The sequence below is a fragment of the Betta splendens genome, chromosome 5 (assembly GCF_900634795.4).
Source record: "Betta splendens chromosome 5, fBetSpl5.4, whole genome shotgun sequence".
Classification (NCBI taxonomy): Eukaryota; Metazoa; Chordata; class Actinopteri; order Anabantiformes; family Osphronemidae; genus Betta; species Betta splendens.
The window spans coordinates 10,009,466-10,035,480 of record NC_040885.2 but is presented as its reverse complement, the minus strand read 5'-3'; the positions used below and the strand labels follow the sequence as shown (position 1 = coordinate 10,035,480).

Genomic DNA, 26,015 nt, shown 5'->3' with positions numbered 1-26,015 from the left:
ATCAGAATTGTCTTTTTCACTCATTCTAAGCGCCTACTTCTTGCAATGTGGATGTTCTTGAATAACTCACTATGTGAGGGGTGTAAATGTACAGATCTGTATGAGAGTGTTGAGGCGTGGTGTGAGCGAATGTCAGGAGAGGATTAGTCCGTCCCAATGTCAGTGAAGAAGAAGTGTGCAGAGACGGGCAGCCATGTTAATCATAAATCTTTATCTTCCATCAGGCCTTGCATGTTCACCCTTTCATTAAAAAGACAGCTAAAGGATTACAGCAGCTAAATCTGAGAGAAAATGAGAAACAAAGTAGCAAGTAATCAGGATCCCTCAGTCTGATGGTGATAGTGAATGCGAAACCTACTGCCTGGTTGACATTTTAATATTTTATTAACATCAAATTTTCCAAAAAGAAACAAAATTGAAAAAACTAAATTTCATTGTGTTCAATGCAACATTTGTTATAACTTACATAAGAATCACCTGAGAAAAACCTTTGTTGCTTCTTCACGTTGATCTTTCACCTCATAGTTTTCTGTTTGTTTGCCTTTTTCTTGTATTTTTTTGGTATATTAGTGCACTGATTGGCTACGTCATGGCAGGTACGTTAATGTGTTTTGTGCGTGTAAAGCAATAAATAGTACACAACGAAAAAATGGACAAAACAGAAATATTCTGTAAGAGATAAACTATCAGACTAAGTAGCAAAAGAGAGAACGTGACCAAATATACTGTACAAACAAAAGCAAAGCCTAAAAGACACATCAGTACATTTACAATGTATTAAATTAAAGAATAAATAACAAATATCTTCACTTACGCAGAATATGTGATGTTACCAAAGCAAAATGAGAAGTGCTTTAATCATAACAGGACGAATGGACTAAAGCAAGACTTCCAGCTGCTCACAGCTGGAATGGAAATCCATTTTAAGGAAGTGTCTCGTTTTAGGTCAAGTATTTTCTAATGTTCAGCAGCGCTAATCTACTGTGCAAGTGCTCCTCTCGTAATTAAACCACTGTGTTCTACAATTCTTCTACTAACAGTCTGTGGAGGTCTTCAGTCTTATCAAATCCAAACCCCTCATCCCCTTCAGTCCCTGTAGATGGGCGCTATGTGCCGGGGGGGCATGTGTGGTGGATAGGGGTCGTAGGACCTCTCTGAGTGGACGTCATAGCCGCTCTGAGTCTGATACAGGCCCTGCCCCACAGAGGGGGAGTAGAGGTGTGGGGGTGGATAGTGGGGCGAGGGTTCTTGCTTGGGCACCAGGTTACTGCTGATGCTCAGCGGTGGAGTGGGGGGCCCGTCGTACGGGGGGGTCCCCACGCCGCCGTCGTTGTACTCGTTCGGTGAGTGATTCTCATACACCCCCCCTTTCATCGCCCTCAGGTGAAGCAGGTGAGCCGAGTCAAAGGTGCCGTACGGGGGACTGGGCAGGCCTGGGGAGGAGTAGCTCACCACCGCGCCCAGAGGAGGATTTGGTGCCTGAACACCATGTCTGTCGTCGGTCCTCACTGCTGGGGCCGGAGCCGAGCCCAGCTGCAGGCAGCCGGCCACCAGGTTGGTGGTGGGCTGTGAGAGGCCTCTGCAGAGCGTCTCCATGAAGGCCCTGCTCTCCGTGGGCAGGCCCCCCTCCAGGGCCTCGGACAGCGCACAGATGTAGTTGCGGGCCAAGCGTAACGTCTCGATCTTGGACAGCTTCTGGGTTTTGGAGTGACAGGGCATGATGCTGCGCAGGTTTTCCAGGGCGTCGTTCAGGCCGTGCATGCGCGAGCGCTCCCTGGCGTTGGCCTTTATGCGCCGCGCGCGGAACCGCTCCTGCCGGGCTTTTGTCATCCGCTTTTTCTTGGGCCCCCGTCGCTTGGACTCGTTCTCGTCCTCCCGCCCTTCCTCTTCGTCCTCCTCATCTTCCTCCGCGTCCTCACTCCCCATGTCCCTGGCCTGCTGGTTTGGCCCACCTGCTCTATAGTGGTCAGATGAGGCTGAAGTGTTTCCATCGGGGGAGCTGATGTCCCCGTCCATCCACTGCAGGGGACTGATGACCTCCTCTCCCTCTCCTTGTCTCACATATGGCTTAATCATCATGGTATTCTATTGAAAACAAGATCAGCATCAGACGTGTGTTACGGTGCAGTTGAACATCCACTACAATTTAATATTACTACATGTGTGTTGCAATCTATTTTAATTGTGGATTAGGGTTTTAATGAACAGTTGTAGAAATTGAAGCTGCCCCAGTATCACTAAAACAGCCCAAGGAGCTACAGTATAACGTTTTTATTACTGATAATAAACTGATCTGATAAAGGCAAACGTGCAAACCGTGTCTATGAGCAGTGCGTTTCAGCACTGGACAGTTCCTGCTGTCAAGCCTCCACAGGTGCTTCTGTTACAGTGATGAGTGGTTGATTATTTGTTCGTTTTCATTTGCATGAGCAGTTTTCTCCCCCTCTCTTAGGGTAATCCCGGCCAACTTGTGAACTAGTAATACCCCAGCGAGATAAAGTCGCTGACAGGACTCCAATCTGGGGCATCGCAGGATTTGCTCCGTGGATGAAGCGACGACCATGGGATTAAAGGAAAGATCGACATCCCCCAGATCAGTGACAGACGACTCGCAGTAGATTGAAATGAAAAAAAAAAAAAACTAAAAAAAAAAACAATTTTGTCTCGTCACAAATTGCGAACTTAAGCGGCTATTAGCGGAATGTAGATTGAGGCATATTAAAAAAAGCCGTTTGCACACATTTCATTAGATTGATGAAATTTCATTGCACGTTAACTTTCTACAGACATGTTGCAGCCGAAATCCCCGTCACAAGAGATGCGATTCCTTATATGATTTAATAACAAAACGAAGGTTACACGTGCTTTTCGTCTCAATAACAATATTTAAAACACCACTTTTGTTCCTAATTAACAAACCATAAATAAAATAAAGAGAATGGAATCTTCTAGCTTTTTGAAACCTACCGTGCTGATCAGTTCCTGGACGTCCTACACAAGTTCACGAGTTTTTCTTCGCTCGCAGACAGTTCGCTTCGTTGGTTCCTTGGAGCGGTCCCTCGGTCCATCCAACGGCTGCCTCCTCACGCAGAGCTGCGTCTCAGTGCGGGTCACTCAGCGGGGGGCTCCGGGTTTTAACCCCCGCGTTCAAGCTCCGCCCACTCCCATCCAATCGCTGCCAACGCGCGTGGCCGGCCCGTGGCGCGAGCGCCTGCGCGCTGTGTGTGTGTGTGTGTGTGTGTGTGTGTGTGTGTGTGTGTGTGTGTGTGTGTGTGTGTGTGTGTGTGTGTGTGCATAAGCTCAGTGAAATGCCCCAGACAAACAAGAGAGGCCCAGGCCTTTGTTGCTTTGCGGGGAGCGCCACCAAATCCACCGCACGTTTGCCCTGAGAGGAGGGAGACGCGCTCGCTCGGCTGAGCCTAACTCTATGTGACAGCTTGAAGTTGGGTGTGAGCAGGTGTTGGCTCCGGCCCCTCTTCCAGCCATCAATCCCCTCCTCTGCGCGGCGGAAGTTCTCCGATGAGCAAGTTCATCTCACGCGAGCGGCGGCGATTAAGTTTGGCCACATGAGACGTTCAAGTACGTCTGAAACTTCACTCTCGCTCTTTTGCATGAGTGGAGCGCGTGCACTTTCAGACTGTTGGCTGGAAGCCATGCAAACGGACATATTAGACCATCATAGTCTTTATTTATCTGTGATTGTAAGACACACACAGCACATCAAAAAGGAAACATAGATGCATTAATGCTGCACAAGTTTTACTATAGTTCATTAAATCAGTGTTCTGTTTGGATCCATGTGATAATCTAATAGGCTACACTCAGGTAACCTGGCTGTAAAAACAAATATGTTTTTTGGGCCGGGGAGGTGAGGCGTTCTCCTGAAGTGTGTGCTCCTCGCGCTCTGACCACCGCCGCCCCCTCCTGGGTCTGTGCCCGCGCCGTTCCACACCTGCAGCCTGAAATGGGAATAGAGGAGCTGCGCCTGCTCCTTCCCCAGAGCCGCAGCGACGGGGGAACACCGGGGACGAGGCCTCGCTGCAAACACACACACACACACACACAATGCAGTTCATGCAACAAATTAGCATTTGCGTTGTTTTTCCTTCTGTTGCTCTGCTCGTTTTCCACCTAAACCCCACTTATTGAGCATGCAGTGACCCAGGCTTCATGTTCCACAAGTGGCGTGTGCTGTATGTATGTATGCCATGATGTCCCCAGGCCACATGATGGGGTCCTGCTGCAGATGGCCTTCTCTGAACGCACGTCTACCTCTAACAGAGGCTCATATGCTCGTCCGTCCTCCACCGGCAGCTCTGCTCACTCAGCATGGTCACATTGCTCAGAGGACACTCGCTCCCTCGCCTTTTCTGCTCAGGACGGACGGATGAAACTTCACTCCGGTACACACACAAACATGACCTTACTGTGAATCCCCAGTGTTTGTGCGTCTGAGTGATAATGGGACAAACCGGGCTTGGTCCATCTGTCGTGCTGGACGCGCTCAGCCCTCAGTGTTGAGGGGTGCTGATGCACGGAGCCGCTCTCCTCTGACTGCATCCGCAGCGCTGTCCGTCGCCAGTTCAAAACGGCCGCTGCTGGCGATAAGAGTCGCGACACCATCGCCGCATTGCTCGTGAATCGGACAAAACCGCCAGAGAATGAACGCTGCTGTGCATTTCATGGTCCCGCGTCAACTTTAGAAATGGCCAGAGTGAGACTTGGACCTTCCTCCAGGCCAGCGCCGACCCTTCAGAGACAGGGGCGAGGGTGACCGAGTGTCCTGCTACTAACCATCCCATTGATGGAGCCGCTGGTGGCTAAGAAGGGACACCCCGCCCCCTGCCTGCACCCCTAAACCCCCTTAACCCTTCCCTAAACCCTCTGTTGGCCCCCCGCTGTGCGTGCTCATTGGCTGACCGCCTTCAGGCGTCCCTTTTCCACGGGTTCATTGTTTGGGCCCATAAGCAGCTTTGTTTCTGCATGTGCAGCTGGGCTAGCCCGCACAGCCATTAGCCGCTACACACTGAAGGGAAAGAAGGATAATATAATTACAAAACAAAAGTCAGGTGGCTCACGAGATCTGCCAGAAGAAGCCCATTTTGCGAGGACACGCTGGCGGGTGGCCAGCTATAATTCGATTATGAAGTTGTGTGAGTGACAAAAGACACAATTGAATCTTTTTTCCCCTTTATTTTCACCACAGTGGCTTAATTTGATTCCACTGGGACTGTAAAAGGAGAGCGGCGTGAAAGGAGAGAAGATTTACTTTTCTAATTTTTAGAGTCACCGGTTCAGAAAATGTAAAATTGCCTGATAAAATAGCGAGAGGCGGTTCTTCTGTCGGCCGCCTCCCGTGTCACGCCGCTGCAGCACTTTGACTCCCGCATGAATGGCTGAAGGCCGGAGTTCTGCCGCAGACCGAGCGGCCCCGTGCTCTTGTTTTGCTTGAATGCACGCAGACCGGCGGACAATGGGATCAGTGGCAGATCCATCTCCTGTAATACTTTCTTTAAACAGGGCAGCAAGTGTGTCCCCCTGTTCCGTCGGCAGACCAGAATTTATCCTGTTAGTCACCCTAGATGAGTGAAAGAGTGGAATCAACCCCCATCCCAGCTGGAAACACACACACACGCACACACACACACACACACACACACACACTGGGGCGCTACGCGCGCAGCTTTAAGGACAGCTGATAAGAACGGCTTTAGCTGGTGGCTACTGTTCAGAGCAGGTCAAGCAGAACAGGATCTGTTAATGTCTTTTTATTTCTATGGCTCGCGCTGCAAAAGGCTGCACTTTGCTGTTTTTGAAATGCGCTGTTACCGCAGACAATAAGCGATTGTGTCAAAGCGCGCACACGCTGCTACAACAGGAGGGTTGGTGTCAGCATTGTGCCCGGTCAGGGTGTGTAAACGCCCATTTCTTGCCCCATTAGGCACAGTTTGATTGTGCCACTGGGAGAGCGGCACATTCTCATGCTCTGTAAGTCCGTTCAGTAATGTTAATGGACTGTCTGCTTCGCTGCGTCAGTGCCGACAGCCTCTGCATCACAGCAAACAAGAGACTCAACCAACGTATGAAACTGTTCCACACACGACTTAGAATTACTTTATTAAGAAGGCAGCAGAGCTATGAGCTGGTGTGACCTCATCTTTAAAATGTAGATTAATATTTTAAAAGCCTTTAGTGAGCGAGTTGGACGCAGATGCTCGATGCTCTGCAGATCGATGGCAGCTTCAGGGGGTCACAGGATAGGCAGAGGCGAGGAACTTCTTCCCATCGCCGTAGGAAGAGTTGTCCCAGGTGTACGTCTGGATGCTGAGGTTCTTTCCTCCCACGCTGACGCGGCACCTGGGGACAGCGGGCATCATTCAACGCCGGTCGGGACCTCACGGGCCGGAGTGCGCGGCGGCGGCGGCGGCGGCGGACTCACTGTTTTCCGGGGCGAGTGATGTAACAGAGGCTGAAGACGGCAAAGTCGAATTCGGGACTGGCGCCGATCATCGAGGAGCCGATCTGCTTGAAGTAGCCGTCCCACGTGAACTGCATCCCCAGCACATCGGGGTAAGACGTCCACTGAGGGGGATGAAGGAGGGGAAGCTGAAGGCGTGCGTTTCAGTATGAGGCAGGATGTGGTGCGGACGCTTACGGGCCCGTCGAAGCTGTGGCTGTAGTAGTTGAGCTGTCCTTTCTTCTCAAGAAGATAGAACTGGACCCAGTTGTGGAAGCCAGACACCTTTCCGCCCTTAATCTCACCTGTTAAACACGGTTCTCGATAAGTCCCGGCATCAGTTGCTGCACGTTTCAAAGTCACCTGCTCGCTGTCAACCTGCAAAGACATGTTCAAAGCCACTGGAGTCCTGCTGTTTGTTGTTGCGTGAGTAGAGGCCGAACCACATCATCTTCAGGTCCTGAATAAATGCCTTCTCGGACGCATAGATACCTTCAAAAGCAGAATAACATGGCTGTTAATCACTGGAGGATTTCAAGCACTGGCGAGACATTGGTTTGAAGTTAAAGAAAATATATGAACATGATATGAATCAACAGTCCTAATCAAAACTGACCTACATTTCCATGATAAGAATATTCTTAGATTCTGTGTCATTTTTATATTTGCGTGTGTAACAATCAGTGCATCATTAATAAATGTTGATACATCTCTTAGGGGCACAAACGTTACCCTTGGACTGAAGGAAGGTGAAGAGCTCTCTTCCCAGCTTAGTGTTGGACATGGTCTCTCTTAGGAAGGTGTCCTGCTCAGCCAGCTGCTGGGGGCTAAAGTCCTCCCCCTGTCCAGTCATCCTGTGGTAGTTGTCCAGCAGAGCCAGGAGGGACGCGTAAGTGGGCCGGGAGAACAGAGCTTTCTCATCCACGGAGCGGAACAAGCTGGAACAACAAGCAGATAAGCAGCAATCAGCCAGCGAGGGCAGAGAAGCCTGCGGGAGACGGGTGTGCTGATGAGACGGTCGTCTCACGGCCTGGGGGACAGGTCCTTCTTCAGGCTGGTCTCAGAGTTGGGCACCAGAGCCTGAGTGTCCAGGATCAGCTGTGAGGCTGAAGCCTTGTTTGAGTCCAGACTGTAAAGAGTCTCAGACAATGCCTTGATCTCAGCATCAGTGATCGCGTTACGACCTCCATTACCTGTGGAAGACACACACGCACGCACGCACGCACGCACACGTAACATTTTTTCAAGGGCTATTATGAAACAGAGGCAGCAGCAGCGCGCTGTGTAACAGTGACATCTACTGGTCATATTCTGATCTAACAATCTAACAATGACGTCTGCTCTAAGTTGTTTTTTACTTTTGTAGTGAAGTATAGTTACTTTGGAGTAGAGCTTATTTAAATCCTTTTATACTGTATGTAGTTCATTTGTTCAGGCCACAGTAAACACTTAAAAATCTCTAATATGTGTATTTGAACCTTTCTGTGATGAAACATAAGATCTCATTTTCACTTCAAGTCTTAGTTATAAGTTATTTGTCATGATAAAAGTTTGAAAATTGCAGGAAACAGGATCACATACTGTTTGGACTGAAAAGCAACCGGTTACAACAGAAACGTGTTACAGATGGACAATGAACTCCGTCAGACACGGCTCCGTTACTAACATCCTCACTCGCTTCCATTCAGTATCTGTCATGTGAACGCCACCAGGTGTTGAAGCTGCCACTAACTGTGAGAACGCATTGGTGGCTGCTTCGCTGCAGCACAGGTCTGTGAATTCACTACCTACCTGTTAATTGCACTAACAGGTAGGACACATGTAGATGGAGAACACCCAACATCTACAGAGTCTGACAGGTGTTTAAAACAGCAAAGCAAGCATAGCAATATCACCAGGTAGCTTAGAGAAATGTCATTGTGTGATGATGAATAGAGCAGAATATCTTTTCTTACTGCTGTATCCCGAGCAGAACAGGGTCACACACAGTGCAAGCACAGGAAGGAGCTTCATGGCGGCTCAGCTGCAACCTGAAAACAATGTGAACTGACCCTTATCGTGGTCTCCCTTTTATAGAAGGCTTCAACTGACCAATGCAGACACACCTGACTTTCACTAAGACACAGTGAATTACAGGACATGCACCTACGTAACTAAAATGTGCAGGATTGTAACATCATCATATTACGTGAGTGTGGACCTCCTTACCAGTTGTTTAAGTTTGTAAACTGTGACACTGTGAATGAGGGTTTTTATATAAACTTTCTATCACTGCTCTGAGAAACTGGACACCTGCTTATCAAACAGACGGCGCTCTAATGTGTGGAAATAAAACCATATCTAGGGGTGAATGTGACAAGGACAGCAGCCTTAGACTCTTAATATTAGTTTAGACAACTAAAGTTGTTTCTCTAAAGACTAAAATAACAATGATGAGTCGCTACAGTTTTTATTTAGAAACACAATAGACTCCAGTACAAAAACCAACCTTTCAGGGCCCTTTCTGATTTCTGCTGCCAGACTGACCAGACGCTGTGTTCACAGTTCACAGAGTTTGTGTAAGATTAGAACACTGTAGTTCACCTGCTTCAGTTTCCCTGCTCATGTTAGGCTCACATATTTCCTGTGGATCCACAAATTCTGAAAACAAAGAGTTAGTTATAAAAATAAACCATAATGGCATACAGTAATTTCTAATTACTGGCCGTTGTCAAAAAACATGTATGTGAGTTATGATCTTTCTGTAAACCTTTGCTTAATGAAATGGTGTAATTATTATTATAAATGACATAGTTGCTGTAGTGAATGTGATTGAATTATGTATCTAATGTATCTAATAGTCTAACGGTGGCCAGTGATTTATTAAAACTAATTTATTTGGCTTGAAGTATGCAACTGTCCCCCCGTCCTGTAGAGGGCGACAAACACTAACAACGATCGTTGAAAATATATTTGGTCCTACGCGGCTTCCGTAGACAGCGTGGATTTCAATGACATTTGAGCATTCGTCAGACAGTTCCTTTCTCCGGGCTTGTTAACATGTCTTTAGCGTTTTTATTCAGAACACTTTCTAGAGACGCTGTAAAGGTGAGCACGTTTAACTTTAAGCTAAAGTAGTTCCACAACCACCCAGTTGTGCTGGTTTGCTAATAGATACTCATTGATTGTTGGTTTTGATAGCTGGGCTCGTCTTTTGCTGTTTGTCATTCTCAGGTCAGCCTTTGCCAGCATGTTCAGTCCTTACACATGTGTTGTCCGCTCCTGGCAGCGGACAAAACCCTCCTGATCAAACTGAGAAAAAACACCGGTTACACCTTCATTAACTGCAAGAATGCCCTCGAGAAGTTTGATAATGACCTCGCACAGGTAACTAAATCTGTCAAACTCCCTGGGAGAGTGTCGGGTGCAGTAAAACAGTCACACAAAGGGCTCATTGAGCCATTAGAACTGCACTGTGTCTTTGATGTAACTTGTCAAACCTTCAGGCAGAGACCTGGCTACATGAGCAGGCCCAGAAGGAGGGCTGGAGCAAAGCGAGCAAACTGGAGGGTCGCCGGGCTAAAGAAGGTCTGATCGGTCTCTTTGTGGGGGATAAAGCTGCAGTTATGGTGGAGGTGAGGCCAGTGGTGCCAGAATTCATTTTCACGATTTTAGTTTCATAATTGTGCCATTTGGTGAATGCTATTCTGAGTGATGTCTGTTTTGCTGCAGGTTAACTGTGAGACAGATTTTGTTGCCCGCAATGAGAAGTTCCAGCAGCTGGTTAAGGATGTGGCATTGGTCACTTTGGCTCATCAACAGAATAAAAGACAAAGCCAAGGAGGATATGTCAAGGTAACGTTAAATTAAATAGTTTTCCTTTCTGAATGCAAATTAATAATTCAACCTTTCCTGCCCTCCAGGGCAGTTAAGATGCAGTACAGTCAACTATACAATTAGGCTTTGCTACATAGCACCTGACAATAATGCAAACTATACTACAAATGTAGTATATACATTAAAAATATTAAATAAATCAAGTATCGTCACAAACATGTTCCAGGCAAATTTGTAACTGTACACCATATTGTATTTTCTTATCCTATCTTCCTTTCGTATCTTCTTTTCATATTCTTTATTACACTGTTCTTGTTTTCAGAGTGTCCTGGCAAGTGAGGAGTTAGGAAAACTCAGTGCAGGGGAAGGGGCTGTTCTTGCAGACCACGTAGCTCTAACTATAGGTTAGTAAGAAAATGTTCTAAATCTTTGCAAATTTACTTTTAAATGCTGCTGTTTAGGCTTCAAGCTGTTCATCGCATCTTTATTCAAGTAACATTTTCCTCTTTATTTTCAGGTCGCCTCGGAGAGAACATGTCAGTGAGACGGGCTGTGACAGTTGGTGTCCCTGCTGATTGGCACATTGGCTCATATGTGCACGGCGGTTTGAGCAGCCAGAGTGAGGTCGCCATGGGCCGATATGGTGCCCTGGTCATATTTCAAGGTGGAAAAGAGGGGGAACAGGACATTTTAGGCCGGAAGCTGGGACAGCACATAGTGGGAGAGGCCCCCGTGTCTCTAGGTAACATGGATGACCTCCCCTGTGGGGAAAGTGAGACCCGTCTGCTGCCTCAGACCTTCCTGGGAGACCCGAGTAGGACCGTGGCACAATTCCTCAGAGGCCAGCAGGCTCGAGTCTTGGACTTTGTCCGATTTCAGTGTGGAGAGACAAGTGAAGAAGAATGAAAGGAAAGAATTGTTTTTTGTAAAGAATTTGTTGTCTGTTTCATGTGCAATTGTAGTCTGCATTCATTCCTGTATATTGAGATGGTCATCATCAATTACATAGACCAGCAATGATGTTTCATGAAATAAAACAATGAGCTCTCATTTCAAATTAATTGCGTTTTAATGAAATCATAAAAAATATGCTATTTAAATCATACCATACTTTATATTAGATGATGTTATTTATCTGGAGTGTTAGTAGTAGTTGCAATGTACTGGACATAGACGTGAACAAAATTGCATCTTCTACATATTACAAATATTGCTTTGTAGTTTCAAAATTTGTTAATTTACGCAAACAACTGGCTGTGGGGCGTTGAACCCTGCAGAAATGCAGGTGTAAAATTGGAGGCCTGTGATTGGCTGCGGGTCGGAAAGCTGCGGTGACGTCACCGGGGATGTCGTGAGCCGGTGTTGTGCAGCTGACTGGCGTCCTCGTATCTCAGTCAATATAAAAACCCGCTCGTTTCCGTCAGATCGACACTCAAGGCAGACATGGTAAGTAAACACTGCCGTTCAGGTTGATATCGATTATAAATGGATTTATCTGAAACACCGTTGACGTCGGCTAACCCGATTTTCCTGAAGCTAGCATTAAATTTATTATGGCCCGCTACGACGATAAGCCTTTAGCCACGGTCTTCCCTCATGTGAGGGTGGAGTCAGTTCAGGATCATTTTGAATCCTCTGTAAGTCTCACTACTGTCATCCCGCTGCTGTCTGTCTGCTAACAGCATGTTTAATGCTTCCCTCCCAGTCTGACTTCACGGAGGACCAGATCATGGGTGAGTGAACGCTACAACCGCCGATTGTCGTTTCCCCGCGTCGCTGTAATGTGTAAGTTGTGGGTTTAAAGTAGCTTCGTGGACCGTCCCCCTGTAGTTGGACCTGATCCCTGCAGGTCACTCCACACACGGAGGTGACGGTCTGAGCCACTGTTTAACATATTCTAAATATGTGAGCTTTAAATGTGCCTGTATTCAGTGCTTCGTACCCGCAATAATGACAATAATATCGAATAATTTTTGCGTTTTGCACGCTTATGTACATTTTAATGTGTCAGCCGTCACTCTTTGCAGCCACCTTCACTTGTTGGTACAGTCTGTTCTGTGCATTCAGGGTTTGAGCATGTACTGTACACACTGCACAGTGGTTGCTCAGCTATTGCTTTGTGTGTCCTCTACTAGAGTTCAAGGAGGCTTTCCTCCTGTTCGACCGCACAGGTGACGGGAAGATCACCTACAACCAGTGCGGTGATGTGATGCGGGCCCTCGGGCAGAACCCTGTCAATGCGGAGGTCCTCAAAGTCCTGGGAAACCCTAAGTTAGATGGTGAGGCTCTCTAATTAACTGGTCACATTATGACACCAAAAATCACTTCTACATTAAGTATTTCATTGTCATGACTTGAGCCACATGAGTAATATTTGTAATGTTTGGGTGAATTCTTTCTAGAGATGAACCAGAAGATGCTGGATTTCGAGCAGTTCCTGCCCATGCTTCAGGCCATTGCTAAGAACAAGGACCAAGCCTCCTTCGAGGACATTGTAGAGGGACTGCGTGTCTTTGACAAAGAAGGAAATGGTACCGTGATGGGAGCAGAGCTGCGTCACGTCCTCACCACACTGGGTAGGTGCATAACACAATGGAATACTTTTACTAAAGTACTGAGGCTTACACAGATCTGCATTTGTGTTCTAGGTGAAAAAATGACAGAGGAGGAGGTGGAGGCTCTTCTAGCAGGACATGAAGATGCCAATGGCTGCATTAACTATGAAGGTAAAGCAGCACAGCTTTCTCTCTGGCTGTGCATCTAAACAATAAACTGGACCTGACTCATCCTGTACGTGTGGTCTGCTGGAGCAGCGGCATCACAGTGAGGGACAGGAAGAGACTGGACAGGATCATCAAGAAGTCCAGCTCTGTCCTGGGCTGCACTCTGGACACGGTGCAGGAGGTGGGTGAGAGAAGGGTCCTGGCTGAACTCGCATCCATCCTGGACCAGGACTCTCACCCACTGGAGGATGCAGTGTGTGCTCTGGAGCAGTTTCAGTAGCAGACTGATCCACCCTCACTGTGTGAAGGAGAGATATCGTAGATCTTTCCTACCTGCTGCTGTCAGACTGTGTAGTCAGAACTGTTAACTATCTCCTGGTAAACTCACCCAGTGCATCAGTGTTTAAGATTTCCCATGTGCAATATCTATATACTTATATTATATGCAAGACCCCTTTCTATTACGCCATACTCACTCTACCCACCTGTATATTGTTGTACTGTGTTAATTTTTGCTGCTGTATTTTTAATTTTCTTCTCTGTGTGATTATTAAAGGTTTTCTTATTCTTATTCTCCACAGAACTCGTTCGGATGGTGATGAGCGGTTAAGGATTCCACAAACACTCCAGCTTGTATTGTATTTCCAATTTTTTGTGTCTTGCCCTTCCATTCACATCATCCTACCTCCTTTTTTTATTTAGGTGTCTTTATTTATTTTCAGTGCCTTTGTCTACTGTGAATTTAAGAAACGTTTCATTTCCCTCATGTTTCATTTGTTGAAATATTCCCATGATTATTTTGTCTTATTTGTTTATAAATGCATGAGCTGTGATACATTACATTCATCAGTATTTAATAAAGATCACGGTTTACAAAGCTTCCTTTAGCCTGTGGGTCTGTTATTATTTATGCCTTAAGCTTTCTTCCAACACACAGATGCGTTGTAGGACATTTTACTGTTTTTAAATTACTCATTTAAATATACTCATTTAAACGAGTAATGTTAGAACCTGCTGACAAAAGCACAAACCATTTCCCCCATCGCTCCTTCACATCTTTATTTTTAAACCCTTTTTAGTTTAGCCTTTTTTTCAATACAAATGGCCAGAGTAACTGTCAGCACTAATGTGATAATTTTTTTTGAGGAAAAAATGGATTTCTACTGTATAATAATCAATGTAATTGCCGCTACTGCCAGCATAGTGAAAAACATACAGAAACTAAACAGACACTTATTTCATATCACAAAAGCCACACAATGTAGTAATAACACAGATAAAAGAAGTCCATTTATGCTCACATCTGGGGTGAGGACTGCAATACTGGCTTGACGGACATTAACTGTAAAGTTTAACCATCTGACTAGACTATATTTCATGACACTGACATGACATGCCATGTACGTAATGAAGCATGTTTTTTTTTTAATCCTTCAAACTCGATGACACTTGAAAATAAAACTGAACGGTAATATGGTTTAGAAATCTAAACGGCATGCGTCCACATACACGCGCTCACAGTCACATCCCAGACAAACCTGAACCACACACAACAATGAAGGAGTAATACAGGCTACAAAGGCAATAATATACAGTTACAATGTTGGCATATCAAAGAAAGAAGATGGAAAATGGAGAGTAAAAAATATAAAAATCGATAGGATAAAAAGTGAGGATATTGTTGCAGATATTAAGGACACAATTCTCCATTGTGAGCAGTTTAAGGTGCCAGCTCCCTCGTTGTCTTGGACAGCGTTTACGTTTCCCCCGTCTGCAACTTCAAATGCACCAAGCTGCTAAAAGTTTGTCTTCATTTCCCAACAACACTCACTGAACAAATGTGAGATAAACATGATTATAAAAAACATTTTGGTTTAGCAAAGAACAACATGTCAACTCATGACGAAACACACGCGGTCACTGATACTGTTGTAATTCCCAGTCTCGGTTCTTCTGAACAAAACTACATTCCTCATCGAACTACGACCTGGATGCTTCAAGTCCAACCAGATTCGCAAAAATATGTAGCTGCTAATTGACACCATAATAAAAAGTGTGGAAAAGGATCCTTCCATGATCTTGCACGGTCAGTATCGTTTCAGGACGGAAAGTGTGATTGTAACAGGAAAATCCAGTTTACAGCACATTTTCTCAAATTGCACCTGACGTAATTTCAAACTGGCTTCTGATTAAAACGTTTTTCATTTGTTACAGACTTTTTTTCGATATGTGACCTTCAGGCCAGACCCTGTAGAGTGTTGATGTAATGCAGTTAAAAAATAGAGAGGTAAAAGTAATATTCCTAATCAAGTTTCTAAAACCTACAGTATGAAAAGGCATTCACCACAACAATATGACACTCTAAGTGCTAAAAGTCCAATTTTATGGATGCTTCAAGTCATTCAATGAGACCTAGGGTAACATTTTAAAAGTGCATTTTTTTCTTACATATTGTAGTTAGTACCGAACAATACAAGAAGGGAAACTCTGACCGGTTCTGATAAAACCGTTCCAAGAAAATAAATGCAACAACTTCCAAAACACTAAAATCATGAGATGAGTCTTTTTTTTCTTCTACTCCTTTGTGTAACCGCACTAGTCCATGTGACAAAACAGGATGAACAGCTTCTGGCTGAATTTTTTTTTCCTTCATCAGCCAATTCAATCAAAAACAGATTTTTTTTCAACAGTCAAAGTGGAGGTGCTTCGATTGTTAATCGTTAGCATTTTTCTTGCTCAGTCAATTGTTCTCTTGGAAAAGCAAACAAACAAAAACAAAATCTTCCTTCGGTTTATGACGTCTTCATTTTTCAGATGACACAGGCAGGATTCAAAGTGGTCAGAGTCACTGAAGATCTCAGGTGAGTATTAATCTCTCACTGTGGAGGAGGGACTGGAGCTGAGGAGTGGAGCGTTTCCCCAGGGAGAGGAGCGCTGGGCTCTGAGGAGGCGAAACCAGGGAAAAGGTCAACCAAATTTACTGACGTTTTAAGAAGGTACCTATTAGATTTGCGTTTTAAGGTAGAATTAGAAACCAAAAGATCTAACAACAATAGCTGTGAGCTCAGGGTAATACGGTTTTATGTCCACTCAGTTGATGAGCACCAAGTTCATCAGCATGCGTTAAGCTTGTTCTTAAACATCAAACTCACCATGGAGGACAGATGTAGTGCTGGAGCTGGAGTGGGCGGCCGGGTTCTGGCCTGTGGGGCAAGGGGGCGAGGTGTGAGTGCCCTGAGGCGGCTGGGACTCTGGGGTGGCCGAGGCCGGCGGCGCGGGGCTGGGGGCAGGCTGCGGTGCTGGTGTGCTGGGGGCCTGCTGACCCGAGGCCAGGCCCTGGGGCGGCGCCGCCGAGGCGGGTTGGCTGGAGTGGGGGCCCACGGCCTGGCTGTGCTGCTGGTGCTGGATGTGCTGGAAGTGCTGCTGGCGGGCCCTCATCTCGGCGTATTTGAGCTGCTCCATGTGGAACGACTGGCGGTCGGCCAGCAGCTGCTGCCGCTGGTACTCCAGCTACACGCACACACACACACACACACACACACACACACACACACACACACACACACACACACACACACACACACACACACACGAGAGGGAACCAGGTGAAAGGCTGTACATCTAAAGCCACACTGCAACTACTATCATCTGACAGCACTACATATCCCATGGTGCTTCACTCACAGCCTCCCTCTCTCTGTCCATGATAGTTTCCAGTTCTTCAAAGTGTCGCAGTTTGATTTCCAGCTTTTTCATCTGCGTCTCCACCAATAGAGCCACTAGGGACTTAATCTTCCTCTCTTCCACTGCAGCCAAGTGCTGTTGAGAAAGTGGACAAACCGTTGAAGTTGCAGAAACTGGTGATGAAGGAACCAACCGCTACCTATTCATGTAGAGTGCCGTTTGACCCCACCTTGGCTTTGACGGCAGCAGCGGCGAGAGCAGATGCAGCCGCCGTGGCCAGATTTCCTTCTCCAACGTCACGCTCCACCTTGGCTTTCCTTTCTCCCTCGCTTTCTCCATCTCTCTGTCCTTCCTCAGTTCCTTCTTTCCCCTCCTTCTCCTTCTCAGCATCACCTTATAGACAAGAACCACAAGAATCTAATGTTTGCTTTTCTTGCCAAAAACTGTCCCGTACCTTGGAGATATGCAGCCTCGTACCCATCTCTGACTCTGGTTTGTCTGCCTCTCTATCTCCTTCAGGTTCTCGTCCTTTCTCTTCTTCTTTCTTTCCATTCTCTGTCTGCTTCTCCTCTTCCTCCATTGTTCCATCTTTGCTTTCCTGTGTGGGTGACATCATAATGATCTTAGGACCTCATTAGTAGAACGTTTCACAAATAACTAACATAATATACCATAATGAGACTAACATGCATCGCACCTTGGAATCTCTCTTCTCTTCACCTGACTGGCTGTCACTCTTACTTTCATCACTGCTTTCGTCTGGAGGCACAGAAAACGCTGATTTACTTTCTTCCACTGTATTTTTTTTGCGTTGTACATGCGCGCGTCCGTCCTACCGGGTCTATCTCCTTCCTCCAGGCCAGTGCCTGCGATGCCGCTGCCCTCCAAGCCGTAGAGAGGGTCCTGGCGGCCGCTAACTCTCGCTGCCTCCTCCACCCGCCGCACGTGAGCCTCAACAAGGGCTGCAGGAACCTCCTCCTTCATACGTGAGAACTCCTCTAAGAGGAGAATGAGGTCATCAGTACAAAACAGAAACTATCTAGGTGTTAATGATTATAGGAGCAATCTAAGCATTATGACAGGAATCACTTCAATCTGCTCTGTTTGCAATCAACCCTTCTCACCCAGAGCAGACTTGGCTGCAGCTGAGGCCACGCGGGGGTCGACTACAGAGGCCAGGAAGGCCACCGTGCTCATGACAGGGTTTCCTGCTTGGCTGAAAGGTACTGGCTGATAGGCTAGTGGTCCCATGGACGGCGCGCTGTCCTCCAAATAGGGGTCTTCGATGGGCAGCCGTAGGAAGTGCAGGATGCACTCATCCTGTGTACGACTGCCAACGTGCTCCGACACCTTGTTCCAGTCATCTTTGTACATCTCCAAGCCCTGGGGAGAGTGAGGTCTATGTCTAGCTCTGCATTTGGGTGTATATACTGTACTTTATTTACAATATGTCTTGTATTTGCAGCTGTTTGAGTGTAGCAGTGTTTATTTTAAGAAATTTTCTTTACCTCAAGTAATAGTAGTGTTTCCTGCTCTGTCCACTCCCTCATTGAGCTCGCTGCACTCTTGCTCTGTGAACAAAAACATCACCAAGGCTTTGGTAATATGACAACTCCTTTATAATACAATAAGCCATCGACTCTCTGTGACTTGTACCTTTGCAGAACCAGTCTTCTTGCTGTACATGTCTGTGCGCAGCCCAAAGTTTTGTAGATCTGTTGGTTTATCCTTTACTTTATCTGGGAATGACATCATCGGCTGGGTAGCGGGGGTCTACAGGTACGCAGAGACAAAACATAAGCAAAATACACTACAACCTCTGTGACGCTGTCCATTTGTTTGTATTTGTGTGTTTGCAGACCTGAGATGTTTTAGGCTGCAGGGGCACTAGGCTGGATGGAGTGTCTGCCAGGACATGGAAGTGAGAGGTGGGCGGAGGGCCCATGGGTGTGGGCCGGCTCTCAGAGTCCACCTGGTAGTTGATCAGACCCCACTGTTCCAGGAAGGCATGGACCCTGTGGCACAGTGTAAACATCACTACACGGCACTATCACTATGACCTCACGGACAGTTACAACCTCAGTTTAAGCGTACGTGGCTCACGCAGAGCCTTCACCCACCTCATGATGGCACACACATCTCCTGCCAGGTTTCTGCGGCAGGCGGTGGAGGTCAGGTACTCCTGAGGGTTGAGTCGGTAGGTGTCGATCATAAAGTTCCTGTATGCCAAGTAACTGAAGAAGGGAAGAAGGTTTAATCGCCAGTGCCCACTGTTTAAAATCAAAGTTCCCAGTGTAGTGATGGAATACTTACATCTCAGGGGTTTTGGATTTGTTCTTCCCATTAAAAAACTCTGGCAGGGCTCTGCGCTCAATGGCGTGAACGCTGGAGGGAACACAATTTGGGGTTTTAGTTCATTCTTTGTATTGTGTGAAATCACAGACATGTCGTCGTTTACTGTAAGAAAGTTGGATTTTCTAACCTGTTGTAGTCAAACCAGGCGGCGTAGCTCGGGATAATGATGTGATGAGTTTGCTCAGTCACATTATCCTCGTGTAGGTCTGAGCCTTTTACTGGTTCACCCTTCACACTCAGAGATCCTTCCTCTTCTTCCTGTTCAAAACAAACACACACACACACACACACTCAAGTTGACGCATACTGTCTTACTTACTGGCCTCACTATGATCATTCGTACACGTTTATGAACTCCCTCACCTTGCCTGTAGTTTCCATGGACTCATCTTCCTGTTCATCTGTTAAAATCACAAAAAGAGTGCCATGAATAGATGTCTTACAGCCTATTATTATAATCATGTGGCAACAAACTTGTAGGTGACCATGTTAAAAGAAAAATAAAAAAATTCTGCCCACCCATATCTGTCCCTCCCTTCACTGGAGTTGAATCTGTGTCCTTCTTGGTATTATCTGCAAAAGGACCATGACGCGACACAGAGTAACAGTGAGTACACACATATGATCAAACACATACGATCACATAATGATAATATGTGTTTTAATGTTCATGTTTGTTTGTATTCTGCATATATGTAAACGTGTGTACTTGTCTTGGTCGTGTTTCCCTCTTCAGCTGCTGGTACAGGTGATGCTTCATCCAAGTCTTTACTGAGATCCTCCTGTTCTTCCTCCCTCTGGCCCCGTTTGGACTTAGTGTATGGGGTCGCTGGTCTGTCAGAACACAAAGCTTCAGTGTATTGCAACAGTAAAGTGACACGTACTGTAAAGCTGAGAGCCAGGGAAATAGAACACAGTCACCAACCCTTTCTTGGTGTTCTTCTTCTTGCTCTCCTGAGGTGGAGGGGTGGGGGACGGCGAGGGGGAGCGTTTTCTCTTCTTGGCACTTCCGGGCTTTTTGTCTTTTCGCTCATCAGGCGTGGTCACCTCGTCTGTCAGGGTCTTGGCTGAAATCCTCTTTCTCTTGGGGCAGCCGTCTCCCACTTCATAGTCCTCCTCATTCATCCACTCATTATATTGATCCAGGTCTAAAATCCACTTGGCATGGACCTGTGGATGAAGACCACGTGTTGTACATAAGCTTCATAATCTAACGTTTGAGCTTTTGTGTTGAAGTAATAGACAAATGGCATAGAAACAATGACAGAAGAGAGATATTTTTCCAAGATGATGGGCATCATATGACAACAAATGGATTACCTTTCGGGGTTTCTCTGGGGTGGGAGGATCCTCTACAGCAGCCTCAATCTCATTAGCTGGAATCCAGGTGTCATAACTGAGGAGTGGTGCAAAGGTCATGAGAATGAAAGGAGTTTAAAGTGAGTATAAACGATGTTTGTTCATTTGTTTTTGCTGTTTAGCTGAGAGGCAACTGACCTGTCAGGGAAATATCCCCAGTGGAGCAGCACTTGTTTGTCTCTCTTCATCACCGGACGCACCCACTCCTCTGGACCAAGAAGAGAACAATCGCAACTAGATAATGCATTTCCATAAGAAAATGCACAGTGAATGCTTCCATGCTGAATGTTTTCCTGGAGAATTGCTGAATGTAGCTGGAACATTTAAAAGATAACTGAAAATAGCTGAAGCATGTAAAGCATAGATTCATGTATCTAAAGAGCATTAGGAGTTGTTTCAACAGAGTTGAATTTTTGCAGGAGAAGCTGAAGTAGTACTGCTGAAAATGAAAGAGGTGTGTAAAGGTTTGCTTAATTTGATATAATTTAGCTTAATGTACTAAGCAGCTAAATAGTATAATTAAAAAGTTTTAAGTTCAAGAGCTAAAAAAGTAGCTCAATGTTGAAGAAATATTTCATATGTCTTATGAAAGCATCTGCAGATAATTGCTAAAGAGTGAAATAGTCTCATTAATTAATCATAATTAATAGGTCGAAAGCAGAAACAGTGCCAGTGAAGCTAATTTTGATTGGTGCTTTTATGTTGAAATGATCTGGAGAAGGTGTGTGTAGGTAATTACTAAACTATATATTTGTAGTTATATTTAACCAGTCAAATCCAGAAACGTTGCTATTTTATTTTCAAAGGATATGAAGGAGTGTGTGCAGGCAATTGCTAAACAGTAAAATAGTCTTAATAACTAGTCATGATAAACTAGTTAAAAACTGAAATGTTGCTATTTTTAGCCAAAAATCTGGATTGGTACTTTTATTTAAAATTGATTAAGAGTGTGTGGGCTTAATACGTAAACTAAAATATTCTCATTAACTAGTCACAGTTACACATTTAAAAGCATAAATAATGCTATTAAAGCTAAAGATAGGAATTGCTGCTTTTATTTTGAAAGGATGAAGGATTTGGAGTAGATGTGCATGCTTTATTTCTAAATTATACATTAGTCTCATTGACTAGTCACAATTATGCATTCAAAGGCACAAATAATGCTGTTAGGCGAAAGACATAGATTGGTGCTTTTATTTTTCAATGACTTGTATGTGCCTAACAAACAAAAAGCTGAAGGTTGCAATAGTTTAAAGGTCGACCTGAAGCAAAAGTAAATATGCTAATACAACATTTATCTATCAATCATAGGTTAACAGGGCTGAGAGAGGACAAAACTGAAAGGGTTTCTCCAGATGGGGAATCAAGATTATAAATATGTTGTAGTAAATACTTAAATAGAACATAACAAATATTTATTTTATTAAGCGAAGACTTGAATGTTGCAACAGTTTCAAATGTATAAACCTAAGGCCAATATTAATATTTTAATACAAATGATGTGTCAATCATTGTATCTAAGTGACTTTTCTGATAAAAAAAAATTATCTAAACTCTTAATATTAAGATACTTAAAATATTGGTATTGAACAAAAGATTTTAAGGTGCAACTCTGACGTAAATGTGAAGAGTCTAATGCAAAAGTCATTCACCAATCATTGCAGGGGTCACTCCGATTTACACCAGTTTCTGTTATGGTGCATTACCCACAGGGCATTGTGTTATAAATTTCCCCCAGAAGTCAGCGAAACATTTCCATTAGAGTCTATGGGAGGAATTCTGGAAATCTGCGCTTTGAGGCACCTACAGACTAAAGTGAAGGTGTGAGGGCTTAACCAGACACACCATTAGAAAGAGGACAAGTATGACTACAGTCAAAAATATGTGAAAAAATATGTTCATAGAGTGAAAACTATGGCTGTAGTGATGAGTTAAATAGAAGATTTTGCTAAGAAAAAAAACGTTAATAACTTGAAAAATATAAAAGATATGAATGAGAAATATAACAGCACACTTCTTAAAAAGCTGAATATTTTGATAGGAGCTGAAAGTATGCGGGACTAGTTAGTTACCAAAAATGTATGGAAGAACAAAAATGACCGCCAAGAAAAACAATACACTAAGCATTGATGAGTGATGAGCTCAGATCTGGCTGGTGCAGCAGCATAGCAACTATACCTCGGGTTGTTTAACTGTAACTAAGTCCTCACCTTCCTCCAGACTGGTAGGGATCGGTACAACAACATGGGAGCTGGAGGCCTTGTCCTCAGTCACTGAGCCCTTAAAAAAAAACAAGAAAAGAAAGAAAGAAAGCTGAACATGTTGCCTGCCTTAATAAAGACAAGGCAAAGAAACAAGAATTAACTAAACTAGTTCTGATCAACCATAATAGTTTAAAAAAAAGAAACAAAACATACCTGATGTCGTTTTATGATGTCTTTGAGTTTCCCAAGCAGTTTTGGTTCTATGTCAGCACTCAGGTAGATGACAGGTCTTGTCAGGCAGTTGTTCTGAAAAGAAGAAATGCCTCGATGTGTGACTTTACTTAACTAGGGCCTTCAGAGGCATAAACATAAATTGAGAAAAATATATGAAAACAGATATTCTATTTAAAACATTGACATCCTTCAATAAAGGAAGCTAGTGATTCTTGTATAATGGCAAGACTTCTTCAGTAGGATTACTGCTTAAGTCACATGACTGGATGTGCTTCATTATTTCTGCTTGCAATACTCAGCCGCTATGACGTTCCACAAATATGATGTAAGCGGAGCAGACATGTAAGCTCTCCACAAACGCTTAGCTCTGCTGCCGACAGAGGGAGAACGATACTATTGCTGCTGAGGTGCATCCTTAAATGTATGCTTATTTATTGCAGGTAATAAAATATATATAAATAAATACATATGTACATATAAATAATATTTCTTTCTCTCATAAAAATAAATATAAAGGAACAATGTTTTTTGCTGTTGCAAAAAATAGAGACACTTAAATCACCTAAACTATATTTGAACTGATTATGTATAAATAGAAGCAGTCACCTGCACTAAGGACTTCTCAATTGTCATGAACATCTCCACATTTCTGTCCATCCTCGATGGATTCTGGAAGTCAAACCTGCGCCTACCAAGAAATTAGACTGGAGTTACACACGAAACAGCAACATAGCCAACAAAACTGATCACTCTACATTTAGAGAACACTTTTATGTAATTCTTAATGAGTTTGTCATTCCATCTGTCCAGAAAGAAAGTCTTACCATCCTTGGTCACTCTTGAACTTGTAGGCGGCAGCTAGAATGTGGCACAGAGCCCCCCCAGACTTGAAGTCCAGGAAACACTTCATCTGTGCACACAGAATAAAATCGTTTATATATATATATAAATATATATAAATGCGTTACGAAATAAAGGTCATGTGTGTGACAGAAGGTGAGAGGAGCCGTACTGGGAGTTTGGTGAGCGGAGGGTTGCTGACATGTCGACCAAAAACCTCCTCCTGGAACTGGAGCAGCTGGACCACAAGGCTGGACAGAGACTTGTTGGTGGGGGGCTCAGCCTGGATGTACTGTGAAAACAACACGGGCAGGGAGTCAAAGCTGAGCCGCAAAAGGGACAACACACAAATGCATAGTGTGGAGCATTGCAGCGTTCTGTGATCTTTTTCCATAATGTAATGAGTCAATGAGGTCACTAAAAGGATCTTGGCTGTTGTTGAATTTATGATTTTATTTATTGCAATCAACAAGCGCCGAGATGAGCACAACGCTGAGTGTTGCTGAAGATGTGCCACGACTTTAATGAAGAGCCAACATCTGGATGCGCTGCATTACCGTTAGCCGGACCGCTAACCAGCTAGCTAGCTGGAGGACCGGCCAAAGTGGAGGCTTTTATGGGAAATCATCCACGCAGGTCATATTGTCTACGCGTTCGGGGCCGGTTTTATCACAGTGACAGACGGGGACGCCGTCCTGCGCGGCTGCATCTGGCGCAGCTGTTGCCTCAGCATCCTTTTGTATTCCGGCTCGAGTGAAGCGAACAGCTGGACGCTCAGCAGCACCCTCCCTCCTCTCTTTGTCACTGCCGCTGCCCAATAGGTAAGCGCCAACATCGCATGATGAAACGTGTACGCTCGGCGTGTGCGGGTACAAAACATGCGCTCGGTACCTTTTTGTAATTCTTTCCCAGCCAGACGCGGACATTATCAAACTGAGAAACGGTGTCAGACGCTTCGAAATATTTTACATTCGGGCCGCCGTCTTTCTTCCGCACCGCCATCTTTGCCTGCAGACAACTAGTCGACGTCGACTGCCCCTCAGCGGCCGCGACCGGGTATTACACCAGCTGGCAGCAGCTGGCTGTACCGACCGGCACCGACCGGCAGGGGGCAGTAAAGCGCAGGGAGTGGTTCTACGGGGCGAAGGAGACTGGTGCATTCAGGATGCAGCGTTTTAAACCTGGTTCGTTAAGAGATTAAATCCTTCTTTTGACCTATTTTCTTCGAAGCAGGGTCCTTTACATAAGTAAAATTAGTAATACCAATGTGAACATGAACCTCAATTACAGTTTCCCCCAAGTTAGAACTGTAATAAATCTGAAAGAGAGCATCATTATCACAACGTAAAACTGACAAAAACTGAATATTCAATTTAACAGAACAGCATCTGTGTGATTTTTTTAAATACATTATATTGTGAGTAAGCATGCGTTAGTATAAATATTATACAACTGCTGCAGTGCACAATCAAATACAGTAAGATGCAGATCCTGGTTGCCAGCCACAGTAAATGCAGTAATAAATAAGATAACCCACGGTATTCTAAAGCCTGTACTTCTTTTTGTGTCGCGATCATACATGTCATGTACGTGTCTAACGTACAGTACAGCAGGCCTGTTGAGCTCACAGATACTTTAATCCAATGAAAAATTGATCTGGGAACATCCTGCACACATCATACCTGTCAGGACTAATCTTGTCTTCACACAGTTTCAGCAGAATCAGCAGGCAGAACTGCTGGAGCAGTATTACATAAGCCTTTGCTCTTCATGGAGAGACCATCTCTTAAATAACCACAGTGGAGCACTTTGTCTGTAAATATAAAAGGTTATTTAATGTTCTGAATTTTATTAAATAAAGTCTCTAGTTTAGGACGTACTATATGAGGAGTGAAATTGTTTGCTGCAACTAATGACAGCCCAAAGATCATCAGTTAGTTTTGATTGTTGACATCAATTAATTGACAGCAGATTCAGAAGAGTGACACATGTCTTGTCCCACTGTCTCATTATGCTTTTATCAATAACGTCTGCACAGTTGACTGACGTGCAAAATGCGGGGAAAGTTTGATTTTGACTTAAAATTTAAAATGTAATAGAAAGCAATCTAGTTTTCACTTTATTATAGTTTACATAAATAGCCTTTTATATAAGATAAGAGATGAAAGTGCAGAAATAACTGCAGTTTCAGACCGGTGTCATGTCTCTGACCTTTTTACTGGTCCTCATTCTGTCAGAGGCTCAAATTAACCTTCATTAACAGCAGAGAGTAGGTGTGTGTGTGTGTGTGTGTGTGTGTGTGTGTGTGTGTGTGTGTGTGTGTGTGTGTGTGTGTGTGTGTGT

At 44.7% G+C, this 26,015-nt stretch overlaps 5 protein-coding genes across 6 annotated transcripts; 2 read left to right on the top strand and 3 right to left on the bottom strand.

Annotated features, from left to right (window-relative positions):
• Positions 1-275: 275 nt before the first annotated feature.
• Positions 276-3,132, bottom strand: LOC114855679 (neurogenic differentiation factor 4-like). Its single transcript, XM_029151032.3, has 2 exons — positions 2,968-3,132; positions 276-2,085 (listed from the first exon to the last, which is right to left on the bottom strand). The coding sequence occupies exon 2, from the start codon at positions 2,077-2,079 to the stop codon at positions 1,087-1,089; it is 993 nt and encodes a 330-aa protein (XP_029006865.1). The 5' UTR covers positions 2,080-2,085; positions 2,968-3,132; the 3' UTR covers positions 276-1,086.
• A 2,951-nt stretch (positions 3,133-6,083) lies between these two features.
• endou (endonuclease, polyU-specific) lies at positions 6,084-8,488 on the bottom strand. Its single transcript, XM_029150986.2, has 7 exons — positions 8,413-8,488; positions 7,485-7,650; positions 7,190-7,395; positions 6,836-6,949; positions 6,656-6,762; positions 6,440-6,582; positions 6,084-6,357 (listed from the first exon to the last, which is right to left on the bottom strand). The coding sequence occupies exons 1-7, from the start codon at positions 8,468-8,470 to the stop codon at positions 6,243-6,245; spliced, it is 909 nt and encodes a 302-aa protein (XP_029006819.1). The 5' UTR covers positions 8,471-8,488; the 3' UTR covers positions 6,084-6,242.
• A 902-nt stretch (positions 8,489-9,390) lies between these two features.
• tsfm (Ts translation elongation factor, mitochondrial) lies at positions 9,391-11,323 on the top strand. The gene is made up of 6 exons (XM_029152219.3): positions 9,391-9,544; positions 9,671-9,823; positions 9,943-10,071; positions 10,169-10,291; positions 10,596-10,677; positions 10,791-11,323. The coding sequence occupies exons 1-6, from the start codon at positions 9,497-9,499 to the stop codon at positions 11,177-11,179; spliced, it is 924 nt and encodes a 307-aa protein (XP_029008052.1). The 5' UTR covers positions 9,391-9,496; the 3' UTR covers positions 11,180-11,323.
• Positions 11,324-11,576: 253 nt separating this feature from the next.
• myl6 (myosin, light chain 6, alkali, smooth muscle and non-muscle) lies at positions 11,577-13,878 on the top strand. The gene is made up of 6 exons (XM_029150235.3): positions 11,577-11,719; positions 11,979-12,006; positions 12,409-12,552; positions 12,676-12,849; positions 12,922-12,999; positions 13,578-13,878. The coding sequence occupies exons 1-6, from the start codon at positions 11,717-11,719 to the stop codon at positions 13,604-13,606; spliced, it is 456 nt and encodes a 151-aa protein (XP_029006068.1). The 5' UTR covers positions 11,577-11,716; the 3' UTR covers positions 13,607-13,878.
• A 160-nt stretch (positions 13,879-14,038) lies between these two features.
• Positions 14,039-24,698, bottom strand: smarcc2 (SWI/SNF related, matrix associated, actin dependent regulator of chromatin, subfamily c, member 2). Of its 2 annotated transcripts, none has more exons than XM_029150232.3 (26): positions 24,564-24,698; positions 23,845-23,964; positions 23,657-23,742; positions 23,439-23,520; positions 22,812-22,904; positions 22,605-22,674; positions 20,533-20,602; positions 20,356-20,431; positions 19,961-20,205; positions 19,745-19,869; positions 19,555-19,608; positions 19,399-19,436; positions 19,163-19,293; positions 18,994-19,065; positions 18,801-18,914; positions 18,542-18,695; positions 18,337-18,453; positions 18,189-18,251; positions 17,805-18,063; positions 17,517-17,678; positions 17,378-17,439; positions 17,158-17,278; positions 16,910-17,073; positions 16,681-16,815; positions 16,149-16,506; positions 14,039-15,937 (listed from the first exon to the last, which is right to left on the bottom strand). In XM_029150232.3, the coding sequence occupies exons 1-26, from the start codon at positions 24,672-24,674 to the stop codon at positions 15,873-15,875; spliced, it is 3,147 nt and encodes a 1,048-aa protein (XP_029006065.1). In that variant the 5' UTR covers positions 24,675-24,698; the 3' UTR covers positions 14,039-15,872. The 2 variants fall into 2 exon arrangements, with proteins under 2 accessions (XP_029006065.1, XP_029006066.1); XM_029150233.3 differs by having other exon boundaries at positions 23,439-23,514.
• Between the last annotated feature and the right edge of the window lie 1,317 nt (positions 24,699-26,015).